The sequence below is a fragment of the Phyllobates terribilis genome, unplaced genomic scaffold (assembly GCF_046119375.1).
Source record: "Phyllobates terribilis strain yellow unplaced genomic scaffold, ASM4611937v1 Scaffold_9__5_contigs__length_417890890, whole genome shotgun sequence".
Lineage (NCBI taxonomy): Eukaryota > Metazoa > Chordata > Amphibia > Anura > Dendrobatidae > Phyllobates > Phyllobates terribilis.
The window spans coordinates 52,243,503-52,271,275 of record NW_027362769.1 but is presented as its reverse complement, the minus strand read 5'-3'; the positions used below and the strand labels follow the sequence as shown (position 1 = coordinate 52,271,275).

The following is a 27,773-nucleotide window of genomic DNA, read 5'->3' as shown; positions in this document are numbered from 1 at the left end:
AGTTGTAAGGCAGACCGTCGGACCTCAGGCAGGCAGGCAGGTAACAGGAAATCAGGCAGGATTAGGACAGCAAGCTGGCAGGAATCTGGCAGGTAACTGGCAACGGGACCTGAGGGCTGAAGCAGAGTAGAACGGTGCAACAACATTGCTCGGGCACCTCCATTTTGGAGGAGGTGCCTTATATATGGTAAAGTCCTCCGGCCATTGGCCGGGGACTCCTTAGGACGGCGCGCGCGGCCCCTTTAAGAGGGAGGGAGGGCGCGCGCGCGCGCCCTAAGCACAGTGGCCGGGAAGGAGCGCGCGCTGCCAGCAGAGCGGGAGAGGGACGCCGGGCACGGAGCAGAGCGGTGAGGGGAACAGCGTCCCTGCCTAGCAGAGGGCAGGGACGCCGGCACTACAGTACCCCCCCCTTTAGGCCCCCCCTTTTTTAGGCCAGATAGAAATTTAGCTAGGATGAGAGGGGCATGGATGTTCTCCCGGGGCTCCCACGTTCTCTCCTCAGGACCCCTTCCAATCTACCAGAAAAAAGGTCTTTCCTCTTACCCTTTTGGTGGCAAGAATGTTCTCTACCTCAAACTCGTCCTCAGCAGAAACCGGAGCAGGAGGCGTACCTGTAGACTTGGAAAAAGAGTTAAGCACCACGGGTTTGAGGAGAGATACATGGAAGGAGTTAGGGATCCGTAAGTTGGCCGGGAGTTTCAATTTATAGGCCACCGGGTTGATCTGACTGATGACCTCCAGAGGACCGATGAACCGAGGCCCTAACTTGTAAGAAGGTATCTTGAGTCGAACATATTTAGATGAGAGCCAGACTTTATCTCCTGGACGAAATTGTGGAGGATCCAGGCGTTTTTTGTCAGCGTGTCTTTTCATACGCTCGGATGACAGAAGGAGTGCGGACCGGGTACTCTCCCATATGGAGGAAAATTTGCTAACGAGAGATTCCGCAGCCGGGTTGTCCACAGAGGTGGAGACAGGAAAAGGAATCCGAGGATGCTGACCAAAGACTACAAAAAACGGGGATTTGGAGGATGATTCGCTCTCGTGATTATTATAAGAGAACTCGGCCCATGGTAGGAGATCCACCCAGTCAGAATGGTGGGCATTAACGAAGTGCCGGAGGTAACTGGTCAGGTTCTGATTGATCCGCTCCACTTGACCATTGGACTGTGGGTGGTAAGCGGAAGAGAAGTCCAGGGTGACGTCTAGTAGTTTACAAGTGGCTCACCAGAAACGTGAGGTGAACTGTACCCCACGATCCGACACGATGTGGAGGGGCAGGCCATGAAGACGGAAGATGTGGCGGATAAAGTCTTTAGCCAGCTCGGGTGCAGACGGAAGGCCTGGCAGGGGAATAAAGTGAGCCATCTTGGAAAAGCGGTCAGCGACCACCCAAATGACCGTACAACCGGCAGAGACGGGGAGATCAGTTATAAAGTCCATTGCTATATGCTGCCAGGGGGCAGCAGGTACAGGAAGCGGAAGGAGGCGTCCGGCTGGCAGATGTCTCGGGACTTTGTTGCGGGCGCAGGACACACAGGCAGAAACAAAGTCTATTATGTCCTTGTGCAGGGTAGGCCACCAATAGTGCCGGGCAATAAGCTGGAGGGTCTTTTTCTGACCGGCGTGGCCAGCTAGTTTAGACGAATGGCCCCAGTGTAGGATCTTCTCCCGATCAGGTACTGAAACAAACGTCTTACCGGGAGGGAGACGATTTAGACTCACGGGAGCCACCTGCATTACTCTGGCGGGATCGATGATATGTTTAGGTTCTTCCTCGAGATCGGACACCAGAAAGGATCGGGACAAGGCGTCTGCTTTGACGTTTTTGTCAGCCGGGCAAAAATGAAGAACAAAATCAAAGCGAGCAAAAAACAAGGACCACCGGGCTTGGCGCGGGTTAAGTCTCTGGGCATGCTGGAGGTAAGCCAAGTTCTTGTGGTCAGTGTAAATTATTACCGGATGAAGAGCCCCCTCGAGTAGGTAACGCCACTCCTCCAACGCCAGCTTGATGGCCAATAACTCTCGGTCTCCTATGGAATAGTTGCGCTCAGAAGAGGAGAAGAGTTTGGAGAAGAAGCCACAAGTTACCATTCTCCCGGAAGATGATTTTTGAGTAAGTACCGCTCCGGCTCCAGAGGAGGAGGCGTCAACTTCCAGGAAGAACTGCTTGTTGCCGTCCGGGCGATGCAGCACCGGGGCGGAAGAGAAGGCCTGTTTTAGGGAAAGAAAGGCCTCCTCTGCTTCGGGCGGCCACTCTTTGGGATTAGTACCCTTACGGGTGAGCGCGGAAATTGGGGCAGTCCGGGAAGAGAAGTGCGGGATGAAGAGGCGGTAATAGTTGGCGAAGCCCAGGAACCGTTGAATAGCCTTCAACCCCTCTGGTCGGGGCCATTTCTCGATGGCAGACAGTTTCTCAGGATCCATTTGTAGGCCGGTCTGAGAGATAATGTAGCCCAGAAACGGAAGCGAGGTCTGCTCAAAGAGGCACTTCTCATATTTAGCGTAGAGATGGTTCTGCCTGAGCCTGAGCAGGACCTGACGAACATCCCTCCGGTGAGTCTGGAGATCCGGAGAGAAGACCAAGATGTCGTCCAGGTACACCACTACGCAGGAGTAGAGAAGGTCCCGGAAGATGTCATTGACCAACTCTTGAAAGACGGCAGGAGCGTTACAGAGGCCAAAGGGCATTACCAGATATTCATAGTGGCCGTCCCGGGTGTTGAATGCCGTCTTCCATTCATCCCCCTGACGGATACGAACCAGGTTGTACGCCCCACGGAGGTCCAGTTTGGTGAAGATTCTAGCCCCCCTCAGACGATCAAATAACTCCGGAATGAGCGGAAGGGGGTACTTATTCTTCACCGTGATCTGGTTAAGGCCTCTATAGTCTATACAGGGACGGAGAGAGCCGTCCTTCTTTTTGACGAAAAAGAAGCCTGCTCCCGCCGGGGAGGTAGATTTCCGGATGAATCCCCTGGCCAGATTCTCCTCAATATATTCGGACATCGACCGGGTCTCAGCAGCGGATAATGGATAAATACGCCCACGGGGAGGAGAAGTACCAGGTAACAGGTCGATAGGGCAGTCGTATGGTCTATGAGGGGGTAGTGTCTCTGCCTCCTTTTTATTAAAGACATCAGCATAAGACCAATAAGGAATCGGAAGTCCAGGTAGATTAGCTGGGGTAGGAGAAGGACGGACGGGATGAACGGGAACCAGACAGGTCTTATGGCAGCCCTGTCCCCAGCGAAGGACTTCTCCGGTCTGCCAGTCAAGAACGGGTGCATGTTTCTGGAGCCAAGGTAGGCCTAGCAAGAGGGCGTGAGAGAGTCCAGGCAGAACATGGAAGGAGATACTTTCAGAATGCAGCATTCCCACCTGCAGAGTAATGGATTCGGTGATGAGTTGGATGGGGCGTGGTAAGAGCCCCCCATCCACGGCAGCAACAGACAAGGGTACAGCCAGAGGTTTGGTGGGGATGCGGTATTTCTCTACCAGGGACTGTGAAATAAGATTCCCGGCTGCTCCAGAGTCCAGTTGGGCTAGTTCGAAATAACGGTTCTCCCCGTAGACGATTGAAACTGACAACAGCAGGGATGGAGAGGATTTATTCTTGTCTAGGTGGACCTCTCTGAGCGAACCTAGACACAGGCGTTTCCCGACCTCTCCGGGCAGGCACGGATCCGGTGCTCCTTACTGCCACAGTAGAAGCAGGTCCCCTCGGCACGGCGTAAGTCCTGACGGGTCTTGACCATCTTGGTCTGGTCGACCTGCATAGGCTCAGGAGGGTGTACCTGGTTAGAGACAGAAGGAGTGACGGGTTTCTGAAAAGTAGGAGCTAGACGTGGTAACCTCCTCTCACGGGTGACCTCTCTGGCACGCTCCTGGAACCGTAGGTCAATCCGGGTGGCAAGAGTTATTAAGTCATCGAGAGTGGTAGGAATGTCCCGACCGGCAAGTTCATCTTTAATACGGCCGGACAGACCCTCCCAGAAGACGGAAACCAGAGCGTCGTTATCCCAGGCCAGCTCCGAGGCAAGGGTACGGAACCGTATGGCATATTGGCCCACGGTGAGACTTTCCTGACGGAGGCGTAGCAACGATGATGCGGATGAGGTCTTCCGTCCGGGTTCGTCGAAGACTTTCCGGAAATCCGTGAGAAAAGCAGGCAAGTTGGACACCAGGGGGTCTCCTCTCTCCCATAGAGGATTTAGCCAGGCCAGGGCCTCCCCGGTGAGATGGGACATGATGAATGCAATTTTGGCTCGGTCGGAGTTAAACTGGTGGGACAATAGTTCAAAGTGCAGGGTGCACTGATTTATGAAGCCCCGAGCCTGGGCTGAGTCGCCTCCGAGGCGAGGAGGTGCAGAAAGCCGAGGTCCGGGGTAGGATATCATGGTGTTAGTGGACAGCGGAACTGCCGGATTGCGAGACATGGCACTGGCGGAGGTTGTTGGTGGAGCAGTCAGAGTGTCCAGGCGAGTATTGACATTCCGCAGGTGACCCAGGATGGACTCCTGTTGGGACCTTTGACGGGACAGTTCATGACACAGGTCCGAGAGCGAGGGAGCTTGGGTGCCACCGGGTTCCATGGCCCGAGCAAACTGTAACGGGTCTGGGAGGCGGAACCTCTGGGCTACTATACAAGGGAGCGGTCCTTGTAAGGGAGCGGGTGGCGACCAGGCAGGCAGTCACAGCAGGTGACCGGGACAGTCTCTGGGTGTACGGGCAGGAGGTCACGGCAAGTGATCAGGGCAGTCTCTGGAAGAACGGGCTGGAGGTCACGGCAAGTGACCGGGGCAGTCTCTGGAAGAACGGGCTGGAGGTCACGGCAAGTGACCGGGGCAGTCTCTAGGTAAAGGGTAGGTACGACCTGTGATGGCTGAACCTCCAGGTAGGCTAGCAAGGCAGATGGAGGATGTGTGCTCCCAGGTGAGCAAGCGAGAGTCTCTGGAATAGCAGGTGGTCACAGCACGTGACGGAGGAGCCTCCAGGTAGGCAAGCAGGCAGGTAGCGGAGAAGCGCTCCCAGGTGAGCGGGCAAGAGTCTCTGGAATAGCTGGTGGTCACAGCACGTGACAGCGGAGCCTCCGGGCAGGCAAGCAGGCAGGTAGCGGAGAAGCGCTCCCAGGTGAGCGGGCAAGAGTCTGGAATAGCTGGTGGTCACAGCACGTGACAGCGGAGCCTCCGGGCAGGCAAGCAGGCAGGTAGCGGAGAAGCGCTCCCAGGTGAGCGGGCAAGCTGGTCCATAGACAGACTGACCGGAGTTGTAAGGCAGACCGTCGGACCTCAGGCAAGCAGGCAGGTAGCTGATGTGCGCTCCCAGGTGAGCGGGCAAGTTGGTCCTTAGACAGACTGACCGGAGTTGTAAGGCAGACCGTCGGACCTCAGGCAGGCAGGCAGGTAACAGGAAATCAGGCAGGATTAGGACAGCAAGCTGGCAGGAATCTGGCAGGTAACTGGCAGGTAACTGGCAACAGGACCTGAGGGCTGAAGCAGAGTAGAACGGTGCAACAACATTGCTCGGGCACCTCCATTTTGGAGGAGGTGCCTTATATATGGTAAAGTCCTCCGGCCATTGGCCGGGGACTCCTTAGGACGGCGCGCGCGGCCCCTTTAAGAGGGAGGGAGGGCGCGCGCGCGCGCCCTAAGCACAGTGGCCGGGAAGGAGCGCGCGCTGCCAGCAGAGCGGGAGAGGGACGCCGGGCACGGAGCAGAGCGGTGAGGGGAACAGCGTCCCTGCCTAGCAGAGGGCAGGGACGCCGGCACTACACAGTACATGTGAAAAAGACTTAGGTATACTAATAGATCATAGACTGAACATGAGTCAACAGTGTGATGCAGCAGCAAAAAAGGCAAATACAATTCTGGGATGTATTAACAGAAGCATACAGTCTAGATCACGTGAAGTCATTATCGGTCTTTACTCCTCTTTGGTCAGACCTCATCTGGAATACTGTGTACAGTTTTGGGCACCACATTTTGAAAAAGACATAGACAAACTGGAGCAAGTTCAGAGAAGAGCGACCAGAATGGTGACTGGTCTGCAAACCATGTCCTATGAGGAACGGTTGCAGGATTTGGGAATGTTTAGCTTGCAAAAAAGAAGACTGAGAGGAGACTTAATAGCTGTCTACAAATATGTCAAGGGCTGTCACATTGTAGAAGGATCATCTTTATTCTCATTTGCACAAGGAAAGACTAGAAGCAATGGGATGAAACTAAATGGGAGGAGACACAGATTAGATATTAGAAAAAACTTTTTGACAGTTAGGGTGATTAATGAGTGGAACAGGCTGCCACGAGAGGTGGTGAGTTCCCCTTCAATAGACGTCTTCAAACAGAGGCTGGACAGACATCTGTCTGAGATGATCTAGTGAATCCTGCTTTGAGCAGGGGGTTGGACCAGATGACCCAGGAGGTCCCTTCCAACTCTACCATTCTATGATTCTATGATTCTATGAGGCGAGAGGTGAACGAGTCGTGCAGCAGAGTTGAGGATGGACTGGAGGGGTGCGAGAGTGTTAGCAGGGAGGCCACAGAGGAGGATGTTGCAATAGTCGAGGCGAGAGATGATGAGGGCATGCACAAGCAGTTTAGTAGAATTAGGGTTGAGGAAAGGACGGATTCTGGAAATATTTTTGCCCTGGAGGCGACAGGAGGTGGCGAGAGCTAGGATGTGGGGTTTGAAGGACAGGGCAGAGTCAAGGGTTACTCCGAGGCAGCGGATTGTCGGTACAGCGGAAAGAGTGATGTAGTTTATTGTGATAGATAGATCAGGTAGGAAGATATGCGACATGGGGGAAAGATAATGAGTTCAGTTTGTCCACATTGAGCTTGAGGTAGCGGGAGGAGAAGAAGGAGGATATGGCTGCTAGACATGCTGGGATTCTGGACAGCAGAGAGGTGACGTCTGGGCCAGAGAGGTAGATCTGGGTGTCATCAGCGTACAGATGGTACTGGAAGCCATAGGATTTTATGAGCTGTCCCAGGCCAAGGGTATAGATTGAGAAGAGTAGGGGTCCTAGGACAGAGCCTTGGGGGACTCCAACAGAGAGGGGGGCGGGGTGAGGAGGTAGCATGGGAGTTGGAGACGCTAAATGTGCGGTTAGAAAGGTATGAGGAGATCCAGGATAGGGCAAGGTCTTTGACGCCAAAGGAAGAGAGGATCTGCAGTAGGAGGCAGTGGTCAACTGTATCGAAAGCAGAAGACAGGTCAAGAAAAAGGAGTACAGAGAATTGTCTGTTAGCTTTGGCTGTAAGTAGGTCATTGGTGATTTTGGTAAGGGCAGTTTCGGTGGAATGGTGGGGGCGGAAGCTGGATTGTCGAAGAGAGAGTTAGATGAAAAGTGGGAGGAAAGTTCAGCGTGAACGTGTTGCTCAAGGAGTTTGGAGGCAAATGGGAGCAGCGATATGGGGCGATAGCTGGACAGGGCGGATGGGTCGAGGGATGTTTTTTTGAGGATGGGCGTGATTGTGGCATGTTTGAAGGCAGCAGGGAAAGTACCAGAGGATAGTGATAGGTTGAAGGGATGGGACGAGTGTGGGGGTGAGGTTAGGGAGGAGGTGGGATGGGATGGGGTTGAGTGCACATGTGGTGAGGTGTGATTTGGAGAGGAGATGAGTAAGGTTTCTTTCCGTGATGTTGGGAAGGGAGGTTATAGGGGTAGGGAAGTGGTGTGGAAAACAGAGGGGTTGTGGTGGTCGGACAGTAAAGACTTGCCGTGTTTGGTCAATCTTGTTTTTAAAGTGTGTGGCAAACTCCTCAGCAGAGATGATGGAGGTCGGAGGGGGCAGTGGAGGGCAAAGGAGAGAGTTGAAAGTGTTGAATAGTTGTTTGGGGTTGTAGGATAGGGAGGATATGAGGGTTGTGAAGTAGGCCTGTTTAGCAGAGGTGAGTGCTGACTTGAATGCAAGCGTTGCTTGTTTGAATGCAGTGAAGTCATCTTGAGTATGTGTTTTCTTCCAACGCCGCTACGCAACCCTGGATCCTTGTCGAAGCTGTTTAGTGAGGTTGTTGTGCCAGGGTTGCCTGTTGACTCGTCGCGCTCTGCCATGCATAAGAGAGGCGACCGAGTCAATAGCTGATGCGAGAGTGGCATTGTAGAAAGCAGTGGCGCTGTCTGTGTCATGGAGTGAGGATATGGATGTCAGTGGTAGAACAGAGTCAGAGAGTGTGTGAGTGTCTAGATGTGCAAGGTTTCTGCGGGGGTGTGCTAGTTGCTGGACATGGGTGACAGGTGAGGACAGGGATGAGAATGTGAGTAGGTGGTGGTCAGATAGGGGTAGGGGGGAGGTTGTGAGGTTAGATAGGGAGCAGAGTCGGGTGAAGATGAGGTCTAGTGTGTGTCCGTCTGTGTGGGTGGCTGAGGACCACTGAGTAACATCGGCCAATACAGCCTCCCCTGCACGCAGCCCCATGCAAGTAACCTTAAACCTCCCACACACGTGTATCAGCCCCCATTAGTAACCCTAACCCTCCCCCACAGTGTAACACCAGCACGCAGCCTCACCCACGGAACGTCACCCTCTTTTCCACCATGCTCTATGTAACATCACCCTTTTTCCTGCACAGCCCCCCAGCTGTGCCCCTAAACACTATGTATAAAAGAGCATGGCTTTATTATTATTATGCAACGCCTCAGGCTTCTCATCTCCAGCAGCACAACGCTGCTGACCCGATACCAGGAAGCAGCATTGTACTCAGACTTGTGTGGAGAAGACCCTGACTTGACGGTAAACTCTGCCACTGGCTGGAGGAAGCCCCACCTCTTCCGGTGACATCATCCCCTCACCGGACCAACTCCATTCCAGACGCTACGCTATGCGATATCACGTGGTAATCGTTCAACGCTGATTGGCTGACTGCCTGTCTCAAGTCGTTTTTTTTTTTTCCTCTAAGCAACCTGCGGCGTTGGCGGGAGTTTGAAGGCTTGGAGGAGAGATGGACGAGAAAAGCACGAAGGTGAACACCGGGGAGGGGCAGCTGGAGTTCTCACCAGACACTATCAAAACCCCCGGGCTGCTCTACCGGCCGAGGCATGGCAAGGAGTATAATATAGCGTAGGACTATAAGTCCCAGCAACTCTCCGCAGTCTGTGTTTTACCAACGGAGCCGGTATGGCGATGTTACATAGAGGCGGGCAGTTTCTTCTGTCAATTTAACCCAGGAATGTCAAACTCAAAACACACAAAGGGCCAAAATTTAAAACTTGGACAAAATCGCTGGCACATCAGAGTACAGTATAATGGCCCCCGCATAGTCCTCCATACAGAATAATTGGCCCCACATAGTCCTCCATACAGAATAATGGTCCCACATAGTCCTCCATACAGAATAATGGGCCCCACATAGCCCTCCATACAGTATAATGAGCCCCACATAGTTCTCCATACAGAATAATGGGCCCCACATAGTCCTCCGTACAGAATAATGGCCCCCGCATAGTCCTCCGTACAGAATAATGGCCCCCGCATAGTCCTCCATACAGAATAATGGGCCCCACATAGTCCTCCATACAGAATAATGGCCCCACATAGTCCTCCATACAGAATAATGGGCCCCACGTAGTCCTCCGTACAGAATAATAGGCCCCACGTAGTCCTCCATACAGAATAATGGGCCCCACGTAGTCCTCCGTACAGAATAATGGCCCCCGCATAGTCCTCCATACAGAATAATGGGCCCCGCATAGTCCTCCATACAGAATAATGGCCCCACATAGTCCTCCATACAGAATAATGGGCCCCACATAGTCCTCCGTACAGAATAATAGGCCCCACGTAGTCCTCCGTACAGAGTAATGGGCCCCACGTAGTCCTCCGTACAGAATAATGGGCCCCACGTAGTCCTCCGTACAGAATAATGGGCCCCACGTAGTCCTCCGTACAGAATAGTGGGCCCCACGTAGTCCTCCGTACAGAATAGTGGGCCCCACGTAGTCCTCCGTACAGAATAGTGGGCCCCACGTAGTCCTCCGTACAGAATAGTGGGCCCCACGTAGTCCTCCGTACAGAATAGTGGGCCCCACGTAGTCCTCCGTACAGAATAGTGGGCCCCACGTAGTCCTCCGTACAGAATAGTGGGCCCCACGTAGTCCTCCGTACAGAATAGTGGGCCCCACGTAGTCCTCCGTACAGAATAGTGGGCCCCACGTAGGGGTGGTGGTTCTTGTGTTGTGGGCCAAATATAATCACCCTGTGGGCCAGATTTTGACATGTATGATTTAACCCCATTATGAATGGGCTTTTTTTTTCCTTTCCTCTCTCCCCTTTGTGAGCCATCACTTTGCATCCAAGGCCTTTTTTTGTGGGGTGAGTTGCTTTTGATGACACCATTCATTTTACTGTACAAGGTGAGGAAAAACAAGGTGAATTTTTTTAATGGAATAAAATGATGAAGAAAGGCAATTCTACCATTGTTTTCTGGGTTTTGTTTTTACGGCGTTCATTGCGCAGTAAAAATTGCGTGATGTGATTCTCCCGGTCAGTACGGTTACAACAATGCCAAACTTGTATAGTTGTTTTTTTTTCAATAATTTTTTTTTTTTGTGCCGAGCTTTTCGAAGATCTGACTTCTTTATTTTTCCATCAGCGGTGCTGGGTCCGGGCTTGTCTTGTGCTTAGCGTGCTATCTTGTTTATTGGTACCATGTTTGAGAACATTCAATCTTTAGATCGGAGATTTTTTTTTTTTATTTTGCTGTTTTTAGAGACCAAAAATGGTGCCCATTCTGATATTTATTTGTTACCCTTTACAGCTTTCACTGTAGGAGTTAATTCATCTGATACTGGATATGTACTTTTTTTGTATTTTCTTTTTCTTTAAACTTTCATATCATATTTAGATATTTTTGAGAATTAATATATTTTTTATTTTTACCTTACTTCCTTATGGGGCTTAAAGAAGTTTTTCACTATTTGAACAACCCCTTCTCATACCCCCCCCACTTAGCCCCGTTCCAGCGGTGTCGGCACTTGCGGTCCCGGGGCTCTCGTGCAGTTATGACACGTGAGCCTGGCACCCGAACAGCGCTGGCGTCACTGTCCCCATCTTCGGATAAATCGGACATCAAGAGGAAGTCCGGGCTGCGGCTCCTCTCTGACTTCCCTTGATTTTCGATTTGTCCGAAGGCTCAGACAGTGACGCCAGCGCTGTTCAGGTGCCAGGCTCACGTGTCATAACTGCACGAGAGCCCCGGGACCGCAAGTACCGACACCATGGGAAGAGCGCTGGCACTGGAGGTGAGTATAGTTTTTTTTATTTTATCGGGGCTAAACCTTTAGATCAAGAGGTTGGCGTATTAGTGGACTACCCCTTTAATCCTGCAATTGTTTGATCGCTGGTTCCATGTGCTGCACAACTACATTGTTGCAGTATATAGGAAACCTCCTGCCCTCCTAGGAGGTCCAGACAATCTCTGGGCTTCACTGGTGTACCAAGATGGCCATGACAACAACCATGACAACCTTTTGGCACACAGATATTGTCACCCATCAGGAAACGGTTAATTGAAAGTTCTGTAACTTTGTAACAGTTTGTTCTAGTTTCTCTATGGTTTCAAGATCACTGTTTGCTGTCAGTGCATTGGAACATTCTTGATGATATCCAGAGCCTGAAAACCTGCACAGCTGTAAAGCTCCATTCTCTCTTCCATTTGGCCTTTAGTGTAAAAAAAAAAAAAAAAAAAAAGCTGTAGATTATGAAAGCAAAATTTATATTTACATTTTTTTAACTGGTATATTGGTCTAAAAATATTTTTTACTGTTTATTTTTTAGATAAATTTTGCACTGTTAGGCTTTTACCATCTCTGTGTTTCCCAGCACATTATTGCTGGCTGCAGAATGAGTTAACTGAGAATTAATCAGTGATCTCCTTATGACAGGGAGTTTTGGCTCTTTTATCTCTCCGATGATTTATGACCGCTTCAAAGTTCAGCCCAACTTTATTGCAGGTCTGTGGTCATAAATCTGCACTGAGAAGTTCAGAATGAGCGCACTGATGGATTCTCAATTAACTCATTCTACAGCTAGCAAAACGACTCAAGGAGGATCAGAGCGGTGCTGAAAACCGGGAATGACGCCGTTGGGTTATTATATCACCGGGGGCAGGGAGCTTACACTTAAAGTGCCACTCCAGCACTGGAAAAAAAAACTCGCTGGAGTGGTGCTTTAATACTAACACAGCTGATGAGCATTTGGTACAATTCTGTCCAGCCTAGACAATCCTCTGTTAACCAGTCCAAACTGATAGATTTTTCTTGCACTGATACATTGTAGAAAACAGTCAGGACAGGAGAGGTGGTGCCTTGTCTAGACTGGATACAAGTATAATAAATGCTCAGCTGTTATCAATATTAGATTTTTTTTATATGTTCTCTGGATATAAACAAGAATGTTTTTATTCTCCGACAGCAAGTAGAGATCTTACAAATGGCACAAAATGAAAAGTTGAGTAATCCTTCATTTTAGAGAGTATGAACTTTCCTTTTGTATTCGGGTAGATCGTCCTGTGGCTGAAAAAAGTCTTTGGGGACCGCTTGCTGCCCTACGAGGTGAACTTCCGCACGATGGAGCTGCTGTATCAGCTGGCGGAGTGGAATGAAGTGCGTAATAAAGATTTATCCCTCATCCTGGAGGATCAGAAGCTGAAGACTGCTGAGATTAAAGCTGAAGGTGACCACGACATGTTATATCTGTACATCAGTGAAGGGGTTGTCCCCTCATATATATGGAGATGACGATCTGTGGGGTGACACAACACAGAATGGGTATGTGGTTTAACCATATCACCCCGGTTAACCCCTTCGCAACCCTGGCATTTTCCGTTTTTGCATTTTCGTTTTTTGCTTCCCTTGATCCCAGCGCCATAGCGTTTTTATTTTTTGGTCAATATGGCCGTGTGAGGGCTTATTTTCCATTACGTCCATCCTGACGGCACTATGGAGGTCGTTCTTCCTATTCTATACAGGGTCAGGAAATGTGAGAGGTTAAAAGCCCCTCCCACCACCCTCTCCTCAGTGTTTTTCCTGTCCCTGTAAAGGACAGGTGTGTGAGAGGACAGCGCAGGAAGAAAAGACTTACTTGGGCCGAGGAGGATCGGGGGGTTCCAGCCTCTCCTTCCCCTGTCAAGAAGCCCGGTGGCCGACACCCCACCCAAGGGGGGTAACTCAGCCTTGTCCCAGTCGAGCTGAGGAGCTCCTGGGGTCTCGAGCCACTTCCCCCGGATTGGGGGCTCTCGGCTCGCGCCGGCCGGGGACGCCGCTCATATGCAGAGAGCGGCCGGCGCAAGTTAGGCGCACTTCCGGTGATGTCACCTGGGAGCGCGGACCATCCTCTTCCGGTCCCGGAGTGCGTTCCAGGGTGGAACGCAAGGCGGTTTGGAGACATGAGGACCAAGGTAGGATAAAAGCTACCTGGGATCCGTTAAGGGGGGAAAAATCCCAGAATTAAGCTGCACCATGGCGGATACAGCTAGTTCTGAGGACCCAAATGATCAGTCCCCGGTATCTGTGAGTAAAACACAGCGTATGAGGGGGCTGGGGGAGGGGGAGTATTAGTATAGAGACTAATGCGCCTATATTGATATTGGGACAAGGCAACACCTACCCCATCCAAGCAGAAAGGATCAGGGAAGCCTAGGAGATGTGCCATATGTAATAAGAAGCTTGGCGACTCCGGCAAGCCTCTATGTACAACCTGCACCTCAAAGATCGTTAGGGAAGAAAGATCTACCCTTCTAACCGAAATGAGATCCATGATTAGAGAGGAGGTGTAGGCTTCAGTTTCCAGCCTAATTCCCGCTCCTACAACTCAGCCGGGTCCCCGCGCCAAACGACCCAGGTGGGAGATGGAAGCAAGTTCTGAAGATGATGTTCTGCCCCCTTCCTCGGATCCAGAGGAAGAAGGGGAGGTGGTGTCAGATACTCCAGAGATAGGGAAAAGATACTTATTTTCATCAGAATATACGGATAAACTCCTGAAGGCTGTAAGAAGTACCATGCAGGTTGAAGAAACCCAGAAGAATCAGTCGGTACAGGATGAGATGTTTGGCGGATTGCGGGTTCAGAGACAGTCTTTCCTGTAAACCACCATATCCGAGAGATGATCCAGGAGGAATGGTAAGAAACAGAAAAAAGGCTGGTGGTGCCCCGAGATTTCAGGCTCCGACTCCCCTTTGAACCAGAGGACATCAGGACCTGGGACGAGGTTCCAAAAATTGATGTTCCTGTGGCTAAGGTAGCCATGAAGACATCCATTCCCTTTGAGGATTCATCAAGTCTAAAAGACCCGATGGATCGGAAGGCGGACGGACTAATTAAAAGAGCCTGGGAAGCGTCGGCGGCAACAATGAAGGCAAACATAGCTGCCACTTCAGTAGCGAGATCCATGTATCTGTGGATCGACCAATTGGAGGATCATATCAGAAATAAGACTCCTAGAGAGAACATAATAGATTCTCTACCATTGTTAAAATTGGCCACGGGGTTTATGGCGGACGCTTCCGCCGAGTCAGTCAGGTTCGCGGCCCGCAACAACTCTTCGTCTAATGCAGCCCGGAGGGCTATCTGGATGAATACGAAGTCGGGGGATGTTCAATCTAAAAATAAATTATGTGCCATCCCATTTTCAGGTTTAAGGGTATTCGGGCCAATCCTAGATGATATCTTAGAAAAGGCTTCCGATAAGAAAAAGGGATTCCCTGAGGAAAAACCTAAAAGATTCCAGCCCTTTCAGAAATCCTGCCCGCCCCAGAGACAGGAGTATCGGGGGAAGGGAAAAACTGGTATATCGAGCTACTCTAAAGCGGGTAGAGGTAGAGCCCCTCTCTTTGGTTCCAGTTCTGAGTCCAAAAGGCAATGACGCCATGAATCTGAGGGGGGCATCTCCGTTACTTCGCAGAAGTTGGGCAGGGATAACTCGGGACCCATGGGTTCTAAAAATAATTCCAGGGTTATTCCCTGGAATTTATTCAACCGCCCTCCTAAAGGTTCAGTTTAACAGACCCCGACTCCCATTCTTTAAATGGTCCCATGCTGACAGAGGTTCAGGACCTCCTGGATTTGGGAGTCATAGTGCCGGTACCCCTACAGGAGATAGGTCGAGGGCATTATTCAACATTATTTACAATAAGGAAACCCTCGGGAAAGTCACTAACGAGAATAAATTTAAAACCCCTGAACCACTGGATAAGGTACAAGCGTTTCAGAATGGAGTCGATAAAGACAACTATCCCGTTAATAGACAAAGATGCATTCATGTGTACAATAGACTTAAATAATTCGTATTACCATGTTCCTATTCACCCCCTTTGTCAAAAATTCCTCCGTTTTGCAGTAAGGGTTCAGGGAAGAACTTGCCACTTTCAGTTTCAGTGCCTTCCTTTTGGCCTAGCGTCAGCACCGAGAGTCTTCACGAAGCTGATTTCGGAGGTTGTTGCCTTCCTGAGGAAAAAGGACATCACTATAGTACCCTATCTGGACGACTTTCTTCTGATAGCCAGCTGAGAAGAAGAACTTCTGAGTCGCCTGAACATAACTGTCATGACTCTTCAGGAATTAGGCTGGATTATCAACTTGGAAAAATCGAATTTGATGCCGGGAACCAGGAAGATATTTTTGGGGGTACTTCTGGACTCCGAAGCAAGAATATCTGTCTTGCCAGAAGAGAAGCAGAGGGCGGTAAGGGATAGAGTACGGGGATTTCTAAAAGGATGGAAATCCATCAGGATGGCTATGAGGGTACTGGGCACCCTAACATCTTGCATCCCCTGTGTCTGCTGGAGCCAGTTCCACTCAAGGGATCTCCAGAGAGCAGTCTTATCTGCCTGGGACAGAAGGTAGATAACCTTAGACAGAGAGATCTGTTTATCCCCAAGAGTAAGGAGATCTCTAATTTGGTGGTTAAGACCAGAAAATCTGAAGAAGGGGATCCCGTGGATAACATCCCCTTGTGTCACCATTAATACCAACGCAAGCAGGTCAGGATGGGGCGCACATCTACAATGAGAATTTCTTCAGGGTCCTTGGCCAACAGAAATCCAGGCATGCTCATCAAATTAGAGAGCTACGCGCGATCTGGGAGACGCTGAAGCGCATCCAAGCTCTGTTAAGGAATCAGCGCGTGAAGATCTTGTCAGACAACATCACTGCAGTTTCCTTCCTACGGCACCAGGGGAGCCCAAGGCACCCAACGCTTCAGGACCTAGCCACAAGGATTTTTTCCTGGGCAGAAAGAACGATCTGGTCCATTTCGGCGGTCCGTCTAGCAGGAACCAGAAACATAACTGCAGACTATCCAAGCTGACAGAAGAACTTACCAACGGAATGGGAGCTAAACAGCGAGTTGTTGCGGAAGTTGTGTGTCCATTGGGGATTTCCCCAAATAGACCTTTTTGCAACAAGGAAAAATGCAAAGGTCAGAAGGTTCTTTTTCCTAAATCCAGCAGACAGACCAGAGGGCGTGGACGCCTTGAATCACAGCTGGAGCCTGAGTCCAGCCTATGCATTTCCCCCTATAGCATTAATATCACGGACTCTTCGGAAGATTCAGGAGGACCAAGCAGAAGTCCTAATAGTACCCTATTGGCCGAAGAAGAGTTGGTTTTCCCTGCTGAAGAGGATGGCACATGACGAACCCATTCTTATGCCTTTGAGAGGACCTCCTCTACCAGGGCCCAGTATTTCATCACGATCTGAAGAGACTCCAGCTATCAGACTGGATCCTGAAAGGGAGATCCTAAAGGCTCGTTGTCTCTCAGACCAAGTAATATCCACGATGCAGGCAAGCTGAAAACCAGTCACCTCTGCAATCTATATGAAGATTTGGATAAGGTTCTGTACTGAGAGTGGCAATGCAGAAATAGATTCTTCCTGCCCCAATATTCCTAAAATATTAGATTTCCTTCAGGCAGGATTTAATAAGGGGTTGAGACCCAGTACGCTGAAGGTTCAGGTTTCGGCCCTAACGGTATTTTTTGACTATCCCTTAGCATCTCATCCGTGCGTGGTCAGATTCCTAAAAGCCATCCAGAGGCTAAGACCCAGAATTAGGAAAACATTTGCTCCCTGGGATCTAAATTTAGTCCTTAATGCTCTATGTAAATACCCGTATGAGCCAGCGGAAGATATTTCTATTGCAAATCTGTCCCTCAAAACGGCTTTTGTAGTGGCGATAACTTCGGCGAAGAGAATAGGGGAAATACAGGCCCTCTCTATTCAGGATCCTTTTTTTCGTATCTTAGATGACCGTATAGTGCTTGGCTTTAACCCAGCTTTTAGACCAAAGGTTGTCTCCACCAAAAATCGTAATCAAGTAATTTTGCCCTCATTTTGTCAAAACCCTAGGAACCCCAAGGAACAATTCCTTGGATGTGAGACAGTCCGTAATTAATTACCTTTAGGCGACTAAAGGTTGGAGACAGGACCAAAATTTATTTCTCCAATATGGGGGTAAGAATAGGGGCGAAAAAGCCTCAAAACAGACTATAGCGAGATGGATTATTTCTACTATCTCGGGGGCCTATATTTCAGAAAATAGATCTCCCCCTATGGAATTGAAGGCCCATTCCACCAGAGCAGTTTCCACCTCTTGGGCCGAGAGAGCAGGGGCTTCGGTGGAGCAAATCTGTAGTGCAGCCACATGGTCTAACATAAGCACCTTTAGTAAATATTATAAGTTAGATGTTGTCTTAGGTCATCAGTTGGGGTTCGGCCGAAAAGTTTTACAGGCTGTGGTCCATTCCTAGAGTTGCCATACTTTGGTATTCTCCATAGTGCCGTCAGGATGGACGTAATGGAAAACCGGAATTAGTCTTACCGGTAATTATTTTTCCAGGAGTCCATCCTGACGGCACAGTTAGTTCCCTCCCTTCTTGGTATATTGCAATGTACATCCTAAAATGTATAAAAATTAAAATAAACAAGATTTAGCATCCATCCAGGTGTGAAACTTGAAAAAACACTGAGGAGAGGGTGGTGGGAGGGGCTTTTAACCTCTCGCATTTCCTGTCCCTGTAAAGAATAGGAAGGATGGACTCCTGGAAACATAATTACCGGTAAGACTAATTCCGTTTTTTTGCGGGATGATTTGTATTTGTATGATTTGAATGACATTACTGGTTTTATCATATCGTGTACGGGAAAACGGGAAAAAAAATCCAAGTGCGGTGAAATTGCAAAAAAAAGTGCAATACCACAGATGTTTTTTTTATTTTATTTTTTTTACCATGTTCACTGAATGCTAAAACTGACCTGCCATTATTATTCTCCAGGACATTGAGTTCGTAGACACCAAACATGTATAGGTTCTTTTTTATTTAACCACTTCGCACCAGAGCCTGTTTTTGCCTTCGTGACCAGGCCAATTTTTTCAATTCTGACCACTGTCACTTTATGAAGTAATTACTCTGGAACGCTTCAACGTATTCCCCTGATTCTGAGATTGTTTTTTCGTGACATATTGTACTTCATGATAGTGGTAAAATTTCTTCGATATCACTTGCGTTTATTTGTGAAAAAATCGGTAATTTGGCGAAAATTTTGCAATTTTCAAACTTTGAATTTTTATGTCCTTAAATCAGAGAGATATGTCACACAAATAGTTAATAAATAACATTTCCCACATGTCTACTTTACATCAGCACAGTTTTGGAACCAAATCTTTTTTTTTTTGTTAGGGAGCTATAAGGGTTAAAAGTTGACCAGCGATTTCTCATTTTTCCAACAAAATTTACAAAAACATTTTTTTAGGGACCACATCATATTTGAAGTCACTTTGAGGGGTCTTTATGACAGAACATACCCAAAAGTGACACCATTCTAAAAACTGCACCCCTTAAGGTGCTCAAAACCACATTCAAGAACTTTATTAACCCTTCAGGTGCTTCACAGGAATTTTTGGAATGTGGAAGAAAAAAATTAACATTTAACTTTTTTCACAAAAATGTTACTTTAGACCCAATTTTTTTATTTTCACAAGGGTAACAGAAAAAATGGAATACACAATTTGTAGTGCAATTTCTCATGAGCGCGCTGATACCCCATATGTGAGGGAAAACCACTGTTTGGGCGTACTGCAGGGTTCGGAAGGGAAGGAGCGCCATTAGACTTTTTGAATGTAAAATTTATCTGAATAATTAGCAGACGCCATGTTGCATTTGGGGAGCCCCTGATGTGCCTAAACAGTGGAAACCCCCCACAAGTGACACCATTTTGGAAACTAGACCCCTTAGGGAACTTATCTAGATGTGTGGTGAGCACCTTGAACCCCAAGGTGCTTCACAGAAGTTTATAATATTGAGCTGTAAAAATAAAATTTTCACATTTTTCCCACAAAACCGTTTTTCATCCCTTAATTTTGCATTATCATAAGGGTAATAGGATAAATTGCACCATGAAATTTGTTGTGCAATTTCTCCTGAACACGCTGATACCCCATATGTGGGGGAAAACCACTGCTTTGGTGTACGGCAGGGTTCGGAAGAGAAAGGAACGCTATGTTGGCTGGGATAGGCAGCAGACACCATGTCACATTTGAAGAGTCGCTGACATGCCGAAACAGCAGAAACCCCCACAAGTGACCCCATTTTGTAAACTACACCTCTCAAGGAATTCATCTAGGGAAGTAGTGAGTATTTTTTAATTTTTATATTTATATCATTGGGCAGTGAAAAAAGCATAATTATATTTTTACCACAAAAAAATGTTTTACCCTCAGATTTTACATTTTCACACAGGACAATGGGTAAAAATGGTGCCGAAATGTGTCACACAATTTCTTCTAAAAGTGGCAATACCCCATATGTGGCTGTATCGTACCGCTCAGCCATACGGCGAGATCTGGGTGGGACGAGCGCTATTTGACAATTGAAGAACAAATTATTGTAGAATAGGCATTTGGATTTGGGAGCACAAAATTTTCTGAATTTCTTTTGGGGGGCAAGGGCCATTTCGCTTTTCCAGAGCCTTTCTGCTACTAGTAACTTGGAATATTTTTAACAGCTGACGGACCTGAGTGGGGACTAGCTTTTTTTGAGGACTGAGTTGAAGCTTTTATTGGGAACATTTTACGTAACATTTATCCGGCGTTCTAGGCTGAGCACTTACATCGGGGTTTCCATCTAAATTTCCAAGTGATGTAATTCAGATGAAACCCCTGCGGGATCCATTCACTGTAATGAGGCAGCAGAGTTACTCTGGACTCCGTCTGGCCTCTGTTTAGCGGTGTCCTTTTTTTCAGAAGTGCACAAAACTGTGGCCAACCGCACTTTTATGCACGCCTAAAACAAATGACACCGTGGGATCCCAGGCTAGACGGCGTTCACAGTGGCCTATATCTGCCTTATGACAGGGAATCTTCCGTCATGGGTTCCGGCTGAATCACATATTTCAGAGATTTACACGGAAACTCTGGTGTAAGCGATTAGCGCAGAGCGCAGGATAAATGTGAGCAGAGCCTTACTGCGATCTTTGGGAGACATAATAAACAAATCAGTAGCAGGTGAAGAATTGGTTTTATTTATTTCTTACGCCGTTCCTAGTGCGATGTAACTGATTAGATTACTTTATTCTTCGGGTCGGTGCGATTACAGAGATACCAGATTTATATTGGGTTTTTATAACTGACAGCTGTCACACACTAAAAGACGCTTTTTTTTGCAAAATCTAGTTTTTCCATCACCATATTTTGAGAGCTATAATTTTTCCATATTTCGGCCGACAGTCATGTGACGGCTTGTTTTTTCGGGACGAGTTGACATTTTTATTGGTACCATTTTTGGGTACGTGACATTTTTTGATCGCTTTCTATTCCGTTTTTTGGGAGGTAAAATTAACAAAAACAAACAATTCAGGAATTGTTTTTTGAGGTTTTTTTTTATGCCGTTCTGCGTGTGGTAAAAGTGATCAGGCAGCGTTATTCTTCGGGTCAGTACGTTTACAGCGATACTACACTTACTGTATTTTTTTTAATGTTTTGGCGCTTTTACACAAAACAATTTTATAGAAAAAAATATTTTTTTGCATTGCTTTATTCTGAGCGCTATAACTTTTTTATTTTTCGGCTGATGGAGCTGTATGGCGGCTTTTTTTTGACAGAACAAGATGACGTTTTCAGCGGTACCATTTTTATTTCTATTTTGTTTTTTGATCGCATTTTTTTCCACTTTTTGTTTGGCGATATGATGAAAAAGCATATTTTTTTGCTCCGTTTTTTATTTATTTTTATTACGGTGTGCACAGAAGGAGTTAATTAGTGTGACAGTTTTATAGCTCGGGTTGTTTCGGACGCGGCGATACCAAATATGTGTACTTTTTTTGGTTTTGTAAAAATATACGGATTTATTGGTTTAATATTTTATTTATTTATTTTTATTTATTGTGATTTTTTTTTTTTTTAACAGTTTAAAAACTTTTTTTTTTACTTTTTTTTTTACATTTTTACTTAGTCCCCGTATGGGACATTAATTTTTATTTTTCTCATCACTGATCTCATGTAATGTAATAGACATGTATTACATTACATGAGATCTTCGCAGACTGTTTCACAGTCAGTCTCCTGCCTGGCTTCAGCTGCAGGCTGAGCCAGGCAGGACACCATATATGGCAGATCTGGAGGCGGTCATGTGACCTCCAGCTGCCATAGCAACCCCAGGTCCTGGAAGCTATCAGGGGTCGTCGGAGAGGTAAGTAAGACGACCCCCTCTCCTCCTTCTATCTTCTATATGCCGCGATCACTATAGATCTCGGCATATAGAACATAGCAAAGGGTTAACATCACTGGGACCTGATCCAATCAGGTCCCGATGATGTCCCCTGTCAGAGCTAACGCTCTGCACCGGAATCGCAGCGCTTGCAGGACCCTGGGGGTCCTGAGCGCTGCGAGACCACCCATCTTTTTTAAACGTCGGCGCTGCACAGAGCCCAGCAAGCGCCGATGTTTATCTACAGTGGGCGGTCGGGAACCGGTTAAGTGGTGAAAAAAAATTCCAAAGTTTGATTAAAAAAAAAAAAAAGCGCCATTTTCCAAGACCTGTGGCATCTCCATTTTTTTGGATCTGGGGCCGGGTGAGGGCTTATTTTTTGCGCGCCAAGCTGAAGTTTTTATTGATACCATTTTGAGGTAGATCCAATGTTTTGATCGCCTGTTATTGCATTTTATTGCAATGTTGCGGCGACCAAAAAACTTAATTCTGGCGTTTAGAATTTTTTTATCGTTACTCCGTTTACCAATCGGATTAATTCTTTTTTTATATTGATAGATCAGGCGATTCTGAACTCTGCGATACCAAAGATGTGGGTTTTTTTTTAATTATTTTATTTTGAATTGGGCGAAAGGGCGGTAATTTAAACTTTTTTATATTTTTTTAATATTTTTTAAAAACTTTTTTTTTTTCACTTTTTTGCTTGCTTCTATTGTCTCCATAGGAGACTAGACGCAGCAACTGTCTGATCGCCTCTGCTACTTAGAGGTGATGAACAGATCACCTCTATGTAGCAGAAATGCACCTGCGCTATGAGCGCCGACCACTATGCGGCGCTCATAGCGATCAGCACATGATAACCACTGGTGTCTGCTGCAGACCCAGGGTTGTCATGCCCACCCATCAGTGAACCGCGATCACTTGACGGGGTCACCGATGGGTGGGGTAAGTGACGCTCTTCCAGCGCGGCGATGTTAAATGCCGCTGTCAGAGATTTACAGCAGCATTTAACATGTTAACAGCCGCGGGTGGATCACGATTCCACCCGCGGTTGTTGCGGGCACATGTCAGCTGTAATGGTCAGCTGACATGTGCCCGGTTCAGTGCGGGCTCACCGCCGGAGCCCATGCTGAACAGGGGGTGACAGCCTGGTGCGTACTAATATGCCCCAGGCTGTAAAGTGGTTAAATTTTCCAATTTTGACCAATGTCACTTTGTGTGGTAATAACCCTGGAGCTCGTCAACATGTCTCGGTGATTATTTTCTTTAGTAACATATTGTACTTCATGTTAGTGTTAAATTTAGGTTGATTTTTTTTTTCATTTATTTGTGAAAATAATGGCAATTTGGTGAAAATTTCGCAATTTTCACATTTTAAGTTTTGTGCCTGTAAACGAGAGAGTTATGTCTCACAAAATAGTTAATAACATTTACCACATGTCTACTTCACATCAGCAGTACTGTTGCGCAAATGTGCTTGGATAAGGGGTTATCGGAGCACGCTCAAGTCCTAATCAAGTATCTTCTGCGTGCTCGAAAAATATGTACGTGTCGCCGTGGCTGCATGTCTTGCGGCTGTTTGACAGCCGCAACACATGCAGGGATCGCCTAACAAACAAGCAATCCCTGCATTTGTTGCAGCTGTCTAACAGCTGTGAGACATGCAGCCGTGGCAATGCGAACAAATTTGACGAGCACGGCGAAAACACTCTGTTAGGACTCGAGCGTGCTCCGATAACGCCTTATCCTAGCATATTTGCGCAACGCTAATCAGCAGCGTTTTTGAAACATAACAAAAAAATTTTGTAGGAAGTTAGAAAGATTAAAAGTTTTTCAGCAATTTCTAATTTTTCCAGCAAAATTTGCAAAACCATTTACTGACCACATCCCTTATGAAGTGACTGAGAGGTCTATGACAGAAAATACCCAAAAGTGACACTATTAAAAATTGCACCCCGCAAAGTGCTCAAAACCACATCCAAGCAGTTTATTAACCCTTCAGGTGCTTCACTGGAATTAAAGCAATGTGGAAGGAAAAAACTAAAATATTAAATTTTCCCACAAAAATGTTGCTTTAGTCCAAAATTTTTAATTTTCACAATGGTAACAGGTGAAAATGGACCTCAACATTTGTTTTGCAATTTCTCCTGAGTACACTTGATACATCATTAGTGGTGGAAAACTACTGTTTGGGTGCACGGCAGGGCTCTGAAGGGAAGGAGCGCCTCTTTGAATCATAGAATGGTAGAGTTGGAAGGGACCTCCTGGGTCATCTGGTCCAACCCCCTGCTCAAAGCAGGATTCACTAGATCATCTCAGACAGATGTCTGTCCAGCCTCTGTTTGAAGACGTCCATTGAAGGGGAACTCACCACCTCTCGTGGCAGCCTGTTCCACTCATTAATCACCCTAACTGTCAAAAAGTTTTTTCTAATATCTAATCTGTGTCTCCTCCCATTTAGTTTCATCCCATTGCTTCTAGTCTTTCCTTGTGCAAATGAGAATAAAGATGATCCTTCTACAATGTGACAGCCCTTGACATATTTGTAGACAGCTATTAAGTCTCCTCTCAGTCTTCTTTTTTGCAAGCTAAACATTCCCAAATCCTGCAACCGTTCCTCATAGGACATGGTTTGCAGACCAGTCACCATTCTGGTCGCTCTTCTCTGAACTTGCTCCAGTTTGTCTATGTCTTTTTTAAAATGTGGTGCCCAAAACTGTACACAGTATTCCAGATGAGGTCTGACCAAAGAGGAGTAAAGACCGATAATGACTTCACGTGATCTAGACTGTATGCTTCTGTTAATACATCCCAGAATTGTATTTGCCTTTTTTGCTGCTGCATCACACTGTTGACTCATGTTCAGTGTATGATCTATTAGTATACCTAAGTCTTTTTCACATGTACTGTTGCTTAGCACTATTCCTCCCATTCTGTATATGCTTTTTTCATTTTTATTGCCCAGATGTAGTACTTTGCATTTTTCCCTGTTAAAAACCATTCTGTTGGTTGCTGCCCACTGCTCCAGTTTATTTAGGTCTTTTTGAATCCTCTCTCTCTCTTCTCTAGTATTAGCTATCCCTCCTAGCTTTGTGTCATCAGCAAATTTAATCAGTTTACCCTCAATTCCTTCATCTAAATCATTGATAAAGATGTTGAACAATACAGGTCCCAGGACGGAGCCCTGTGGTACCCCACTTGAGACATTCATCCAGCTGGATGTGAAGCCATTTACAACCACCCTTTGAGTCCGATCACTAAGCCAGTTATGAATCCACCTAACAGTTGCCTGGTCCATTGCATACTTGGTCATTTTTTCAATAAGGATGATGTGAGATACTTTGTCAAATGCTTTGCTGAAGTCAAGATATACTATATTTACAGCATTTCCCTGATCCACCCAGTCAGTGATTCTGTCATAGAAGGAAATTAAGTTAGTCTGACATGACTTGTTAGTTACAAACCCATGCTGACTCTGGTTAATCACTTCATTCTTATCCATGTACTTACATACATGTTGTTTAATAATTTGTTCAAAGATCTTTCCTGGTATAGAAGTCAGACTCACCGGCCTATAGTTCCCTGGGTCCACCTTCTTCCCCTTTTTGAAGATAGGAACAACATTTGCTCTTCTCCAGTCTTCTGGGACTTCTCCTGTTCTCCAAGAATTTTCAAAGATTATGGAGAGTGGTTCTAAAATTTCTTCTACAATCTCCTTCAGTACTCTGGGGTGTAATTCATCTGGACCTGGAGACTTGAACTCATTTATGTTAGCTAAATATTCCCTCACAATCTTTCTGTTTACTGATAACTTGGATTCCTCTATTCCTTTAAAAGGACAGTGAAGATCAGTTGATGTTACATTTTCTTTCTGAGAGAAAACAGATGCAAAATAGGAATTAAAAAGTTCGGCCCTCTCTTACCATTTCTCCATTTTCATCCTGTAAAAATCCTATAGCATCTTTGACTTTTCTTTTACTTTTGACATACCCCCAAAATCCTTTTTTATTGCTTTTGACATCTCTTGCAAGCCTTAATTCATTGTCAGCTTTAGCTAACCTGATACGTGCCCTGCAGGATCTGCAGACTGCATTATAATCTTCTTTAGATATGCCTCCCTCTTTCCATTTAATAAACATTTCTTTCTTTCTTTTTAGCATGTGTTTAAGTTCTGTGTTCATCCATCCTGGTTTCCTTAAATGCTTCCCATTCTTCCTACTTTTCGGGATTGTTAACGATTGTGCTTTGAGAATCTCATTTTTAAAAATTTCCCATCCTTCCTGGACATTTTTGTCCTTAAGGACATCCAGCCATTGGATCCCTCCTATTCTCTTTCTGAGTCTCTTAAAATCTGCCTTTCTAAAATCTAACCTTGAAGTTTGAGTCTTCACATGTCTTCCTCCTCTAGTTATCCAAAATTCTATAATAGCATGATCGCTGCCTCCTAGGGTTCCAGCCACCTTTACCTCCTCAACCATTTCCTCCCTGTTTATAAGAATTAGATCCAAAGTAGCAGATCCCCTTGTTTTCTCCCCTACCTTTTGGAAGATAAAGTTGTCAGCAAGAGAGGATAAGAATTTGCTTGACCTGTTAGTTTTACTTGAGAGAGATTCCCAACAAATGTCTGGATAGTTGAAATCTCCCATGACCACTACGTCATATTTTTTGGAGAACTTGGTCGTTTGATACATAAAGAGTTCATCCATATCTTCAGCTTGCCCAGGTGGCCTGTAGTAAATGCCTACAATGGTGTCCTTTCCGTTGTTCTCTCCTTGTATTCTTACCCAAACAGTTTCCACAGAACTCCCAGTCTCTGAAGCTTCAATCTCTGTGCAGATATACGCTTTTCTAACATACAATGCAACACCTCCTCCTCGTTTATCAAGTCTGTTTCTTGCAAATAAGTTGTATCCTTTTAGCCTTTTATTCCAATCATGTGTATCGTCCCACCAAGTTTCAGTGATTCCAATGACATCATATTCCTTTTCCTGCATTAGTAGTTCCAATTCTCCTTGTTTGTTGCCCATGCTTTGTGCATTTGTATAAAAACATTTTAGTTTGTGATTGGTTTCTCTTCCTCCCATATTTTTATTATTTAGATTTTTTTGTCTTTGTTCTTCTTTTCCACTTCCAGTAGCAGAGATCTCAATAGTATTTGTCAGCTGTATGGCTTTTTCTGGCCTTTTGCTTCCCTTCCCACATTGTTGTAGTTTAAAGCTCTTCTGATGAGTGTAGCAAGGCGACTTCCAAATACATGTTTTCCAGTCTTCGTAAGGTGCACCCCATCTCTAGCAAGTAGTCCATCGTATAGGTAATTCATTCCGTGATCCAGAAATCCATATCCTTGTTGACGGCACCATCGACGTAGCCAGTTGTTCACCTGTAGAATCTTATTCCACCTCATTGTTCCATGGCCATCCACTGGGAGGATGGATGAGAAGACCACCTGCGCTCCCAATTCTTTCACTTTCTTGCCTAAGTCTTCAAAGTCACTGCAGATGGTTTCCAGGTCCTTTCTTGCGGTGTCATTTGTCCCCACATGTATTAGCAGGAATGGGTAGTGATCTGTAGGTCTGAAGAGTCTTGATATCCTGTCAGACACATCTTTAATTTTTGCTCCTGGAATTTTTGCTCTTGTTCCTATGGGTGATCATACTGCCCCATAGATATGTTTTCTTGGGAATTTTGACTATTAGTGCCTTTATGTACAAATAAGTGGCACTAAAGTTGATTAATTATCTTATTTACCTTATGATAGGCCTGGTAGATTTATGAATTAAACTGTGATATAGAACCGTTATTTGTCCCCAACTTCTAGGGTAATCTAGGGGCAGTGAGGGTGAACCGCCGTGGAGTGGGGACACCAGTTGGTGTCCTTTAGGGTGTCAACCTCCTCTGGCAGGCAGGGAAGGAGCCACAGTCTATTATAGGGAAAGTGTCCCTCTATTCATATGCAACTATATTTAATATGGTAATTTGATATGTTTTTGTAAAAAATGTTTACACTTCACATGTTTGTTTTGTTCTTGGGAATTAACTTTTATTAATATACTTAATCTAACTTTTAAGGG

At 46.5% G+C, this 27,773-nt stretch overlaps 1 protein-coding gene across 1 annotated transcript in view; it reads left to right on the top strand.

Moving 5' to 3' along the window:
• Positions 1-8,826: 8,826 nt before the first annotated feature.
• HAUS1 (HAUS augmin like complex subunit 1) overlaps positions 8,827-27,773 on the top strand; it is a 32,616-nt gene continuing 13,669 nt past the window's right edge. The window contains exons 1-2 of the mRNA XM_073645607.1: positions 8,827-8,967; positions 12,506-12,677. Of these exons, the coding sequence (XP_073501708.1) occupies positions 8,947-8,967; positions 12,506-12,677 (193 nt within the window). The 5' untranslated portion in view covers positions 8,827-8,946. The remainder of the gene's footprint in view (positions 8,968-12,505; positions 12,678-27,773) is intronic.